This window comes from Gymnoscopelus braueri (assembly GCF_963280865.1).
Source record: "Gymnoscopelus braueri genome assembly, chromosome: 13".
In the NCBI taxonomy this organism is placed as follows: domain Eukaryota; kingdom Metazoa; phylum Chordata; class Actinopteri; order Myctophiformes; family Myctophidae; genus Gymnoscopelus; species Gymnoscopelus braueri.
In genome coordinates, this window is record NC_137615.1 from 24,703,312 (window position 1) to 24,716,945 (window position 13,634).

The 13,634-nt window shown below is 41.4% G+C and overlaps 1 protein-coding gene across 3 annotated transcripts in view; it reads right to left on the reverse strand.

Annotated features, from left to right (window-relative positions):
• Positions 1–13,634, reverse strand: part of mybpc2a (myosin binding protein Ca) — a 51,713-nt gene that overhangs the window by 22,612 nt on the left and 15,467 nt on the right. For 2 of the 3 annotated variants that reach the window (XM_080448199.1, XM_080448198.1), the window contains exons 2-6: positions 4,850–4,933; positions 4,139–4,287; positions 3,667–3,784; positions 3,369–3,420; positions 113–169 (exon numbers count right to left, since the gene is read on the reverse strand). In XM_080448199.1, coding sequence (XP_080304325.1) covers positions 113–169; positions 3,369–3,420; positions 3,667–3,784; positions 4,139–4,287; positions 4,850–4,933 — 460 coding nt within the window. Of the gene's footprint in view, positions 1–112; positions 170–3,368; positions 3,421–3,666; positions 3,785–4,138; positions 4,288–4,849; positions 4,934–5,940; positions 5,956–13,634 lie in introns of all 3 variants that reach the window. The other variant, XM_080448197.1, reaches the window with a different exon arrangement.

The window sequence follows — 13,634 nt, forward strand, 5'->3', positions numbered from 1 at the left end:
TTAGAGAGAGAGAGAGAGAGAGAGAGAGAGAGAGAGAAAGACAGAAACCGTGAGAATGAGGCAGAGGTAAAAGTGTTACAGTAAAGACTGTTTCACACTGGGTGTAATTTACCTTTTCTTGAGCAGAGCACTGAAGTCAAGGTCGCCGGCGTCCTCATCTCCGTCACCACTGGGGGAAATGAATCAAGACGGTTTTCATTACAAGATAAATGTGAGAGAATATAAGTTTAGTGACTCCCATAGCGTCTATCTAAATAGCATGGTACCTACACCTAAACAAAACTGAAATTTACAAAAATCATTGAATTTTGGATTGAATGGTGAGAAAGAGCAATAGTAGAAACTGGAATAATATATAAGACACGGCAATTTTCTTCCACATTACAGAGGCCCTATAAATAGCTGAAGAAATTACGAGACGCAATTATAAGAACAACAAACACAACATGAGTGCATTCACTGTCATTCATTCGGTGAGGTTGTAATGAATCGGTGCCTCTGGTGACGGCTTACCCTTTCTTCGCTCTGTTTCTGATTGACGCAGAAAAAAATAGGATGAGTGAGTGAACACATTGGATAGAGCAAAAAGCTTTGATGAAGACTACGAACAACCACGGCGCCCTAGATTCAAGTGACAGACAAATATTGGACAAGACACTGACAAGCCACAAATTTGTCACAGAGGCACAACATAAGCAAGAGCTTGCACTGTTCAAACAGGAAACAAGACAAATACAGGCATACACCACCGAAATATGTAGCATTATACTGACATACAGGTCTAGTGCCTACATACACTGTTCTGTGATATATGAACATACAGTACAAGTATGAATGCACTGCAATTAGTGCTTCTCTAACATTCACATTGTACTGTCAGTGTGTATAAACACAGTAAAGTCCTCAGTGTTAATTGAACAATGGACCCAAATGGACCAGTGTGAAATAGCTTAATATGACTGGAGGATATGATGGAGATCCTGGGCTATTTCAAACATGGAACACACTGTAATTTGAGGGAAAAGAGATGCGCATAATGGATGGGTGCAAGTGAGTGAATGAAGAGAATGGGTGGGGTTATATTAAGCTGGAAAATACAGAGGCTTTCCTGTACACTGAGGAAAGAGATGAACGAAACCCATGAGACGTACAATACATTACACAGTAAAATGGAGTGTTAATTTAACTCTGAGCGGGTACCAAGATAAGATGATCATCCACTGCATAGTACCAGCTCACCTTGACACAAATCTGCTTTTTTGCTTTTCCAGTAGGTAAAAGTACTAACTGGTAATTTTTTTGGTATCACCTCCGTTGAGGTTAAAGCAAGCTCAGGTGATGCCCAAAGGGGACGTGAAAACGCTGCAGTACTGATTGGTCAGAGAGAATCATCACTAGGGTCATTTCGTAACGGAGTCAGGACAGACTCCCATATACAAATACTCACAAAGAACCTCACAAATACGGTTAACTTTTAAACAGTATTTCAGCGCATAAATGCACGCAGCAAATTCATGGCAATTTGCCCATTTGATTTTCAGATAACTTGTTTACAAGCAGTGGTGGAAAAAGTACTCAAATTCTTTACTTAAGTAAAAGTACCAATACTGCAAAATAAAAATACTCTGTTACAAGTAAAAGTCCAGAATTAAAAATGTACTTGAGTAAAAGTACAAAAGTATTGGCATCAAAATGTACTTAAAGTACCAAAAGTAAAAGTACTAAAATGTTTGAAAATAGCAGATCTACAAGCTCGCGACGCGTTGTGAGCTTGTAGATCGGCTATTTTCAAATAGCCTATGTATAAAACAGGGCTAAAGTGGTTAATGTATGTTTCATAATATCATAATTTATATCTGAAAAGTAACTAGTAACTAATGTTCTCAAATGATTGTAGTGGAGTTAAAGTACAATATTTGCCTCTGAGATGTAGTGGAGTAGAAGTAAAAGTATTGGAAATTGGAAATACTCAAGTAAAGTACAAATACCTCAAAATTGTACTTAAGTACAGTACTTAAGTAAATGTACTTAGTTACTTTCCACCACTGTTTACAAGTGGAAAGTTTGTCCTAAGGGTGGCAGTAGAGGAAAGGCCATTACATTTCCCAAATCAGTAGGGTTCATTTTCCAGGCAGCCTGTATGTGCTCAGCAGGTTTCATGGAAATACACCCATTAGATTTGGAGATACAGTATTTTGTGCATAATTGCAAATTGTGGCACAATGTTGGTACAAGAGGAAACTAAGGCCATGGGGTCGCCAAAATCATTAGGGGCCAGTGCCTGGGGTTCATGAAGGTGCACAGAAAATGCCATGATAATCCAGTTTTGAGATGTTGTTTTGGATCTAAATCGAAGACAGACACCGTTACATCTATCCGTAGAGCTTCATGTTAAAATTAACATCCTTTACAGTGTAAATCACACAGTTGAGCCCTGCCATTGGAGATGGTGCTCTCCATACTTACTCACTTCCTGACAGAAGACAGTGGAGACTGTTTCTGATATCAAATTGTTGCGGTTCATTTATCACCTTTCTCTCTCTGTCTTTCTCTAATTTTCATAAAGATAACTCACAGATTTTCCAGGGTAAACACACAGACACCTCAAACACAATATGAAGACATTCTTCACCATGTTGTGTTTCTCATCTTACCCTTGACTTTTTTTTTTAACCTGCGTTCTGATCAGAGGAAGGAAATCATAGATACAGCGTTTAAAAACATGGAAACTGGAATAGTTTTGGTGCTGGAATAGATTTCAGCCCATATAAAATGCACATGGGAGCACAGATACTGACAGTAAAATCCTCATTGTTCATTTAGGAGGTGTAAAAATTGACCCACTATGGATCCACTTGGGTCAATGTTTACACTCTCAAGAGTGAAATGAACACGGAAGATTTGACTGTACACGTGTAGCAGACCAACAAACTCACAGAAAGACTTGTACATATACAGTACTGTATATGTACATATACACAGATATAGTTAACACAAACAAAGAGAGTGAGAGAGAAAGAGGAGGAAAGAGAGAGATAGAGAGAAAACTGATACAGAGACGGCATCACAAAGACACGCAAACCCCTCCCCCACCAACAAAGACACTAAACCACGAGGGACCTCAGGTAAACCTGAAACACAGACGGCAGACGCAGACAGTAGGACGTGACAGGGCGTGATCGAATCTCACAGAAGCCACAGATACCACGGAAATCGGAGGGATAGACACACACACACGCAAAGGCAGAGATACTCGTAGACAGACTGACAGATGCCCGGAAGGCAGAGATCTACAGAGGAGCATATGGGAGACAGTGTGACGGGGTGTCACGTTGAATAGAAACCTCAGCCGGCGCACCAACACTCACGATCGTTTAAACGCATCCATGAGGTTGGCCTGCTGCTGTTCCTCTTGCACGGCTGAAATAGACAGAGAGGAGGGGGTACTGGTGAGAGCTCCACTAGGTTAATTCATTATTCAGCGGGGGTGACTGGCGCAGGAATAATGGACCGATGACCCCCGCTAAGCCACTAAATGATGGGATCTAATGTGCATTGCACTCGTTGAGTTATTGGCTGACAAGGCCGGTTTACATGGGAGCGGGGGATCCACCGAATGGAAGATGACAATAATGTGATTAAGCAGCCGTCTCTGAGAAAACCTACCCTCAACGGTGATTTCAAACGCGCAGCTGTCGGTCTTGTCTTTGGCGGTGACCTCGCAACGGTATCCACCTGCGTCTGCTTCCACCACTTTGATGATGCTCATCTCGTAAGTGTAGATCTGATAGAGAGAGGGAGGGAGGGAATGTTAGGTGAGCTAAATGCAGGCAGTTAAATGAATACATACATACAGTAAGCGTTGCACTGTACACGCTCTCGCACACATGCATTGTGCGCATATGAAAACACATACTGAAAAGAAAGATGGCCGAATGTGGCCATTCAACCCCCACGCACGCACACACACACACACACACACACACACACACACACACACACACACACACACACACACACACACACACACACACACACACACACACACACACACACACACACACACACACACACACACACACACACACACACACACACACACACACACACACACACACACACACACACACACACACACCTTGGTGTTCCTGTCATAAGATTCTTTGAATTCCAGGTGCTTCCCAGCTTTGCTACCAAGGTCACACCATTTCCCCTTCAACCATTTCATGGCAGGCTTCCTCAGCAGCGTTGAGGAGTCCACTTTAGCCACAAAGGTGACGTCCTTCCCTGCCATATGCATATGGGTGTGACACGCTGATTATTTAACATCGTGCAATTACACATATTTCAACTGCCATGGAGTAATTAATTACCATAAAGTGTTCATATCACATTCCATGTGTTTTTTTGTTACACCAATGAAGTTATGGATCAAATCAAAATATTATAATACTATTATTATTATTATTCTGTGAGACGATGCTGATGATGGAAGGAGGAACACAATAGAATTATGAGTGTTTATTTTAACTCCAGCGTTAATTCCAAACACCCTCCGTTTGGTTACATTTGTACACTCAGAGTTAACTGAACTTTTACAGCATTGGTTCTCAAAGTGGGGTCCGGGGACCCCCAGGGGTCCTTGGGGAGTACCAGGGGGTCCCCAGCAAAATTAGTTAAAAATAGCATCACAATCATTTCAACCACTTTAACATATTTCATACTTTGGCTGTTCAAAAATAGCAGATATACAAGCTCATAGCGCGGCAAAAATGAAAAATCCCTGGCACAAAATATTTTTGAGATGGGGGGGGGGGTTTGACAACCACTTTTACAGTGTGGATGGTACCTTTCATAGGGCTGGCACTCTCTGGCTTCAGCACAAACAGACCAGTCCCCTCGCACATCTTAGGCTCCTCCCCTGGAACTTGATCTGTGACAGATGAGGGAGAGGCCACACACAGGTCCAGTTAGAACAGGAGCTGTGATTTAATCACCACTTACCAATGATACAACATACAGTACAGACATCGGACCAAGCAAACCGCCAAATCAACACTTTAGTGGATCTCTTCTGATCTCGCTGGTTGGTGTGAATGATCTATCTGCTCGGTATTGCAGAAATCTAAGGTGCAAGGATTTGGTATTCATATTAGGATTTAATCATTGATGTCTATTTATTTATTTTAATCCTACCACTACTAAGCACTACACTTAAAGTACTTACTTTCTTTTTGTTCCCCTCTACACCAAATATCTTGGCCAATAGCTGATCAACAAGCTTGTGAGCTATTAGCCTTCGGTACTAGCCTTCCTGAGCCATGTGGCCCATATACTATGGCCCTGGACAGGACGCTATAGTATATCACATCGTTTTACCTCCAATCCAACACTGTGAGCTTGTAGGGCTGTTTTTGGTGGATGTTTGCCTATTTTTGGCCATCAACATAGACATTTTTGCTGAATTTATTATTGGATTAAATGTTCTCCAAAGTAATTAAAAGCTGTGAATAGACATTGATATGTATTGATGCTGGTATAGCCCTTTCCTTACCATATGAACCCCTAGTGTCCCTATTTTGGTTTAGGTGAAAATAGCAGATCTAGCTTGCTACACGTCGCAACACAACGTGTTGTGAGCCTGTCAGGTAAGGTCATGTTACATGTGACAGCTTGTAGCTTGTGATATTTGGTGTTGAGGGGGAAAAGGAGTGGAACTAATATAAAGCCCTGGGGGGGCCCCGTCATCTCCTGCTACCTCAGCAGAACTTACACTGCCCCTGTGTACCGCTCTTATCACCGTCTATACAAATAAGCATCCCTTCTACTGTATAGCCTCACTTGTTTCTTTTGAACTAATTTGATGCAAGACCTGCAGGCGTTTGCTTGTCAGTGAATACACGTTAAAAAAAAAACTCTAACGTTATTCGTTTCTCTTACCATCGGGAGGCAATTCTGTTGCAGAAAGGAGAGAAAAAACGGAGGGGAACAACACATCAGTCTGTACAGTATCTGTATCAGTGCTGTTAAAGACAAGTGTTAATTGGTCCTGTGACAATCCTGACTTCAGGTGAGGATCACTCACACGTTAAATCAATGTGCTCTCACACAACAACACATCTCACCTTCTGTAATCCTAATTAACAATTTTCTATTTTCCACACAGAGGTAAAAAAAAAAGACAAAACCCACAAATCTGTTAATGAGTTATGGCTTCAGTAATTGAATTCAAAATCACTTTATTATTATTATTTAACATGGACTTGAATGTATTATTTATTTTATGTGGACCACATAAAGAGTCTCATTTCTCTCACCTTCTGAGTCAGACATGAGTTCTAAGGAAAAAGACAGTTTTTAGATAATCAGCAGGTAAAGAAAGATAAAGGGACATTGGTTGACCAATCAAGTTGAGTGAGTATGGCCTCGGGTGGACATCCATTGGATGAAAGGTACAATATTGTTGAGAGAATATGGAACCAGGGTCAGGTGTCAGGTAAGGTCATGCTCCTCCATAAATTTAGTCACACCACCAGTGCCTCTCTCACCTTCTCTCTCTCTCTCTCTGTTTTTATGGGCTCAGTTAATTTGATCTTTTAATCAAAAGCTCCCCTGAGGACAGATCCAAGTTCAGATGTTCAAGATGATTTACAGGGTTTCAGCTAGAATGTTAAGTAGGTAAAATCTGATCCTGGAATGGCACCCAGGGGACTTTTTTTGAATGTTTACACACTTACACTTTCACACTGGAAACTGGCTGTGGTTTGGGATGAGAGCCGTTAAGTGATATTAACTCCAGACACTCACCGTCCTTGGGGGCTGGGATGGAAGTTATGGGTTTTTGGAGAACAGCTGGGTGAGGCTAATTGACTGCCCGCTCTGTAACCCCTCTGTAAGCCCCAATTCAAATTTAGGACAGTAACAAGCAGTTGGTCCAGTCCAGACTGTACAATTCTAGCCCTGGGCTTGATGTAAGTTATACATCCATGCTTGCATCATTTCAAAGTTTTTCTAAAGGAAAATTTACTGAATTGTCTCAGGGTAATAACTTCACCCGGGGCCTAGCATGAGCAACAGGTACATTATACGTCCAATGGAATCAGAGTAAGAAGTTCAAGAAGCAACCAGTATAGGTAAAGAACTACAGTATGAAGATGTGACTTTCATACTGTAAATTAGTAATATCCTTACTACACAAGAAAAACAGCAGAAACATTCCATAAAATATCCCTCAATAGACCAGTATGTCCGCATCTCTATGACATATGTCCACTCATGCACACAGGTCACGATATATACCCATCATCAGTACAGGTGGTATATATCTCTTGTAATTTATAATACCTAGTCAACTCAAGTCAAATTTAATATTAACAGAATTCCTTCACTCGGATGCTTTGGCGAAACCCCTACCAGGAGCGCATACTCGATTGCTCATAATCTGTCAGGCATTCTCTATTATACCTAGCCATTGTAGATCTCTGCTAAAGTGATCCGTTTCATAACAAATAAGGCTTGCTTCTCTTGACTGAACAGCTCCTAGCTTTATTATGATGGTACCTTCACCAGAGCAGTCCCAGGGTTAGAGATATACATTTCCATCTGTCAGCCCACTGTGATGGATGTCCACAGTGACACCCAATGGCGTGACAGAGACTGACAGAGAGCTACAGTAACAAAGTGGTTGACGCAACGCATGGAAGACCAAAAAAATGGCAATGGAGAATGAATGGGTGTTGTTTCCCTTACAATATTGTGGCTCATTGTTCACTGAATGAAAATAAACAACTGGTACAGTACAATTAAATTAATGCACCACCAGATCATGAGGGGTTAAACAATTCTACAGTACAGTTCCGGTTTCCATGGATGATGACGGAAAAACAACTAAAGCTGCAGAGATGTTCACATGTCATTATTGATTTGTCATATGTTTTTTTTATATCAATAAGTCAAACTGTAATAGTGATGGGATAGCACAAAATAGATAAGCCAAACTATTGTACTGCATTACAGCACACTCACGCACGCACACGCACACATACAGTACACAAACACACGCACGCACATACAGTACATAAATGACAGCCCTGTACACCAGAGCACTTAAGCATAAGCAGCCTGGGCATCTGTTAATGAAGAATAGCAGAGCTTCAGCAAGTGAATTGGACCAAATGAGTGGTAAATGACTGGTAATGGTTGCAGATATAATGTAAGCACTCCATACATACGCAGGCACACGCACACACACACACACACACACACACACACACACACACACACACGCACATACATAATTACCACAGAATAACGCTTACTCTCTTCAGACAGCTGGGGCTCTGTTAATGAGAATTTGCGACAATTTAAGAGATGAATAGAGCCAAAATGAACGCTCATGCACACGCACACGCGCGCACACACACACACACACACACACACACACACACACACACACACACACACACACACACACACACACACACACACACACACACACACACACACACACACACACACACACACACACACACACACACACACACACACACACACACACACACACACACACACACACACACAAACCCTTTGACCAGAAAAGCGCTTACCCGCTACAGCATTCAGCAGCTTGTGTCAATGAGACTGACACAAGAATTTAAGGTCTAAACTAAAATGTGTTGCAAACAGTGACTCACCTCTCTCTATCTCTCTCTCTCACACACACACACACACACACACACACACACACACACACACACACACACACACACACACACACACACACACACACACACACACACACACACACACACACACACACACACACACACACACACACACACACACAGTTTTGGGCATGTCAATATAGGCAAAATAATTTCCAAAATAGCAAAACATTTCAGATCTTTTGCTAATTTTGTGTGACAGGACTAAGAATAAAATATGGAATCAGTTGTTGAAGGTGTGGTCTGCACCTAGTGAACAGTACATTAAATGGGGACAGTCCCATACCCTCTGTGGTCAGCGCGATAAAAGAATAATGAGACCTTAATAAAAGCAGATTATGTCTGCAAATTGTCTCTATGCACATCACCAAGTTTACACAGCTATGAATTTAGATTGATGGGGCTGCAGATGTGTGCTCTTAACTCACTCTCACACTCACGCACATAAACAAGCATGACCACGCATACACAAACATTCAAACACGCGCATGCACATGCGCACGCGCGCATGCACGTGCGCACGCGCGCGCGCACACACACACACACACTTTTAAAGATGTCATGCCCATTCAAGCTGGGGGGTAAGTACCCCACCAGATTTTTGGTATACGGATGTTTTTATATTTTTATTTTATGATTATCATCTTTTATAAGATGTAGTTATGATCATATTAAATTGTGATTCACATGTATCATTCAATCTAATAAAAAAATCACACAGCCACTTTCGTATTGGTTTCTTCCAAAAGTTGGAAAAACAGCAGGAGATGAACTGTACGCTGGTTTTCAAATTTCAGAAATATACTTGTGATAGCATTGCATCCCATTTCAAATTGGTAAAGGAGAGGCGAGCTATGTGAATCTTATGGCAGTGAGCCGATAGGCTTTTACCACCACTATCTCAGGTTATAGTTAGAAAAAAACTGAATTCCGTTTGATATTTCCAGGTCAAAATTTAGCAGAACATTTCATCATTCTTTAAAAGAAACGGCAGAAAGCCCCAGTCCTGGCCTCAATCAGGAGGTTGATAGTGCAAGAGGTAGTATATGTTAGGTAAGATTTATAGTGATTTCAAGGAGGCTGAGATTGAGCTCTTTAAAAAAAGAAGTGCCAGCAGTGTAGAAGCTAGTGTAGAAGTGCCATTTTCAATAACCATAACAAATAATTTACATGAAAATCTCGAAATATCCAGTATTTGATATATATTTAATATAAAGTGTGCTGAGCTACAAAAACTGATTTAGTGAAGTAAAAAAAAATCCCCCCAAAGTCTGTTGTATATGTCAAATTGCAGAAAATTGCATCACTGTTTTCATTTCTTCTTTTTTCTCCTTGGGAAGAATCTCCATGCACCCCACTCTAATTGTGCACCACACCCCACGCCCCACGCACGCACGCACGCACGCACGCACGCACGCACGCACGCACGCACGCACGCACGCACGCACGCACGCACGCACGCACGCACGCACGCACACACACACACACACACACACACACACACACACACACACACACACACACACACACACACACACACACACACACACACACACACACACAATGTAGTATCAAAGTGTTTCATTCAAGTGTTTCAGAGAGGGTACAAATGTAACCATCTGGACCCATTCGGTTATTTGTACACTTACAAATGGATCATGTAGCCTACAATACATTACAGTTGAGGTAAAACTGTCTTGAGCCTCTGTCAGTCTACGTGACAAGACAAAACACACACACACACACACACACACACACACACACACACACACACACACACACACACACACACACACACACACACACACACACACACACACACACACACACACACACACACACACACACACACACACACACACTCACAGTATACACAATACTCAATAAATCTATGATTCACAAGCGAGGCATAAGATTGTGTAATATGGGCCACTCAAATGGCCTGAAAAAAACTACCAAGATTCAAACTGTCAACTAGTTATTTGTTAAAAAACATGAAAAATCAATCACCAAAGAAAATACAAATTAATCTATATTAATTCCACAATGTCTGAATGTCTATCTTTCCTTTTGTATCCTATATTAAAATTGCCTAGAGGGTCAAACGACGGTGAGTGGGTCGACCATGGGTGGACGTCACAAACGTAACATGCGGACCTGCGAGGCACACCGTTGCTCCGATCTGCACCAAACATGCCACAAACACTGTTCAGGGATCTGCCATGAAAATAGTCACACACAAAATCTAACTTGCACTACAGCAGTGTTTAACACTTCAAATGGCCATAACTCTGTGACCATAGCTCTGATCAGCGCAATATAGGGCTGATCAGAAGATCTAGCTGATAAAGAAAATTATCATGAACATTAGGGAAAATGAAAGTCATTTTCAGTAAAAGCCAAAGGTTTAAGCTCTCAACTGTATTCTATTTCATGTTTCCATCTCATACAGAGGCTGATAAAAAATGTTTTAGACCATACGCCTTAGGATATAGAATGTATGTGTCTCATCCATTTGCCGTCTTCTTAACTCATTGTACTGCTATACTTTTAAAAATGTGTCAATAAAATATGCCATTCAATTCAATATAGGCATTCTTAGAATCAGCCTCAGGTAATTAGAGTTTCAGGTTATTGTGGAATAATTCTTTATTCACCGTTAGGTAAGGCTGTCTTTCCAATCATGTGCACTAGGCCGACTGACTAGCATGTGTGAGGGTATCATTCATCCATCACCTTATGATGTGCTGATAGTCTGAATATTGTAATAGTGTAGCCTATCTACAAGCTCACAATGCATCGCATTTTGACGCATTGTGAGATTGTAGATCTGCAATTTCTAAAAATCTTTGAACATTTTCGCTTATAGTGACATGCCCAAAATTGAGACGCCACATGATGGCTTGACACTCTGATGATGGCTATACTGCAAGAAGAGAAAAATAATACATATATAATTGGGCTCAAGCTTTTGTAGTGTTTTCTTGTTCTTCATGCTTCTGAAGTGCTGCTTTCCTGTGACTACTGTATAGTGTATATAATCTAATAACTATATTTTGGGCAAAGCTCCCAGACAGTAGGAACAGACTGTACAGTGAAGCACTCCTCCATTCCCCTTATCCTTTCTGCAAAAAAGTCAATTATTTCAGCGCTGTTGAAAATTAAATTTGACATTTTTAAGCAGCACTTTCAGCCAAAAACAAAACAATCTTGTACCCTAGCAGGTGTAACCTATGCTATGGTTAAACAAAACAGACTACTATCAGTGTGCACAAATATAAATTTTAGAGGCAAAAAACTGTCACAATGCATTCACACAAACCATTCAAATCATAGAAAACTGCTATCTGCTGTTACAGAATGTAAACATCGCTAACAAGCCATTTGTATGGTAGCCAAAGGACAAGTGTAAATGGCTGTACGTACTGCGAGTAGGCTGGCTGCTGTATGCATACACACATTTGTATGTAAATAAACTCAAATACACACTCACATGCACTCACACACTCACCCCCCACCACACACGCGCGCGCACGCACACACACACACACACACACACACACACACACACACACACACACACACACACACACACACACACACACACACACACACACACACACACACACACACACACACACACACACACACACACACACACACACACACACACACACACACACACACACACACACACACACACACAAGCTTGTTGAAAAATAAACATACAAAACCTAGATTGCTGCTTACCACCAAATTCTTTTTAATCTCTGCGGCTAAAAATGAACATGTGTGAAAACATGTTCCTGAAAATGAATAAGTGGATAATGAGTGCACGCTAGACACTACTGCTCATTCATCCCTGTGTGTGTGTGCGTGTGTGCGTGTGCTTGTGCGTGTGCGTGAGCGTGTGCGTGTGTGTGTGTGTGTGTGTGTGTGTGTGTTTGCAACTACTCTCGCCTAGGCTACTACTAGGCCAATCAGTGTAAAATCGTCCCATGACAACTACTGTAAGTCATTTTGGGGGGAATTTATAATCACAGCTTAATTGTTTCAATAGACATAGAAGCATAAGGAGGTGCAGCTGACCGGACCAATATGTTGACCACGTTGATGCATTGCTCCAATGACCAGCAGCAGCCAATGTGGTATTTACGTGTATATACGGTATCTATGTTATCTCTCCACTGTCTCTCTGTGCCTGTGACTTGCCGTAGGCTTGGCTATCCCAGCTCATTGCTCAAGTGCACCTGTTCCCAGTGAAATCATCACCTCTTCCTGTTGACAGTAACACACCTGTCATCAACTCATCAGCTCACAGTATCAACCCTGGTTCCCCTTCCACTCAGCGCCAAATACCACTATCGTGGTATTATCACACTTCTGACCAGGTCTTTGATAACATTGTAACTTTATGTTTGTCCTAGTGATGATGACAACAAGCCACACTACTTTTCACTGTGTTCAGTGTCCAAAGATTTGTCTCCACATCGCCTGTTTACTCTGGCTGCACTATGATTATGAAATCAGCATAATTTATTAGGGTATATCCCTTCACTCAAACCCCAAACTGAAATTGTATTTGATGGATTTAGGAATTGAGCAGGTAGATGAAACAAAACTACTTGGTGTTACATTAGTCGTCTAACATGGTCTACTCACATTGAAAACATAACTAAGAAAATGGGAGGGGGTTTGTCCATGATCAGGAGATGTGCTGAGTTTTTAACTCCAACATCTGCTGTCCAGGTTATCCAGGCACTAGTGATATCCCATCTTGACTACTATCCAGTTGTGTGGTCCATGCAGCAAAAAAGGACCTGCATAAATTACAAATAGCCCAGAATAAAGGCAGCTCATCTTGCCCTTAAAGGAGAATTCCAGTCATTTTAGATGTTTGCTTTGATGTGT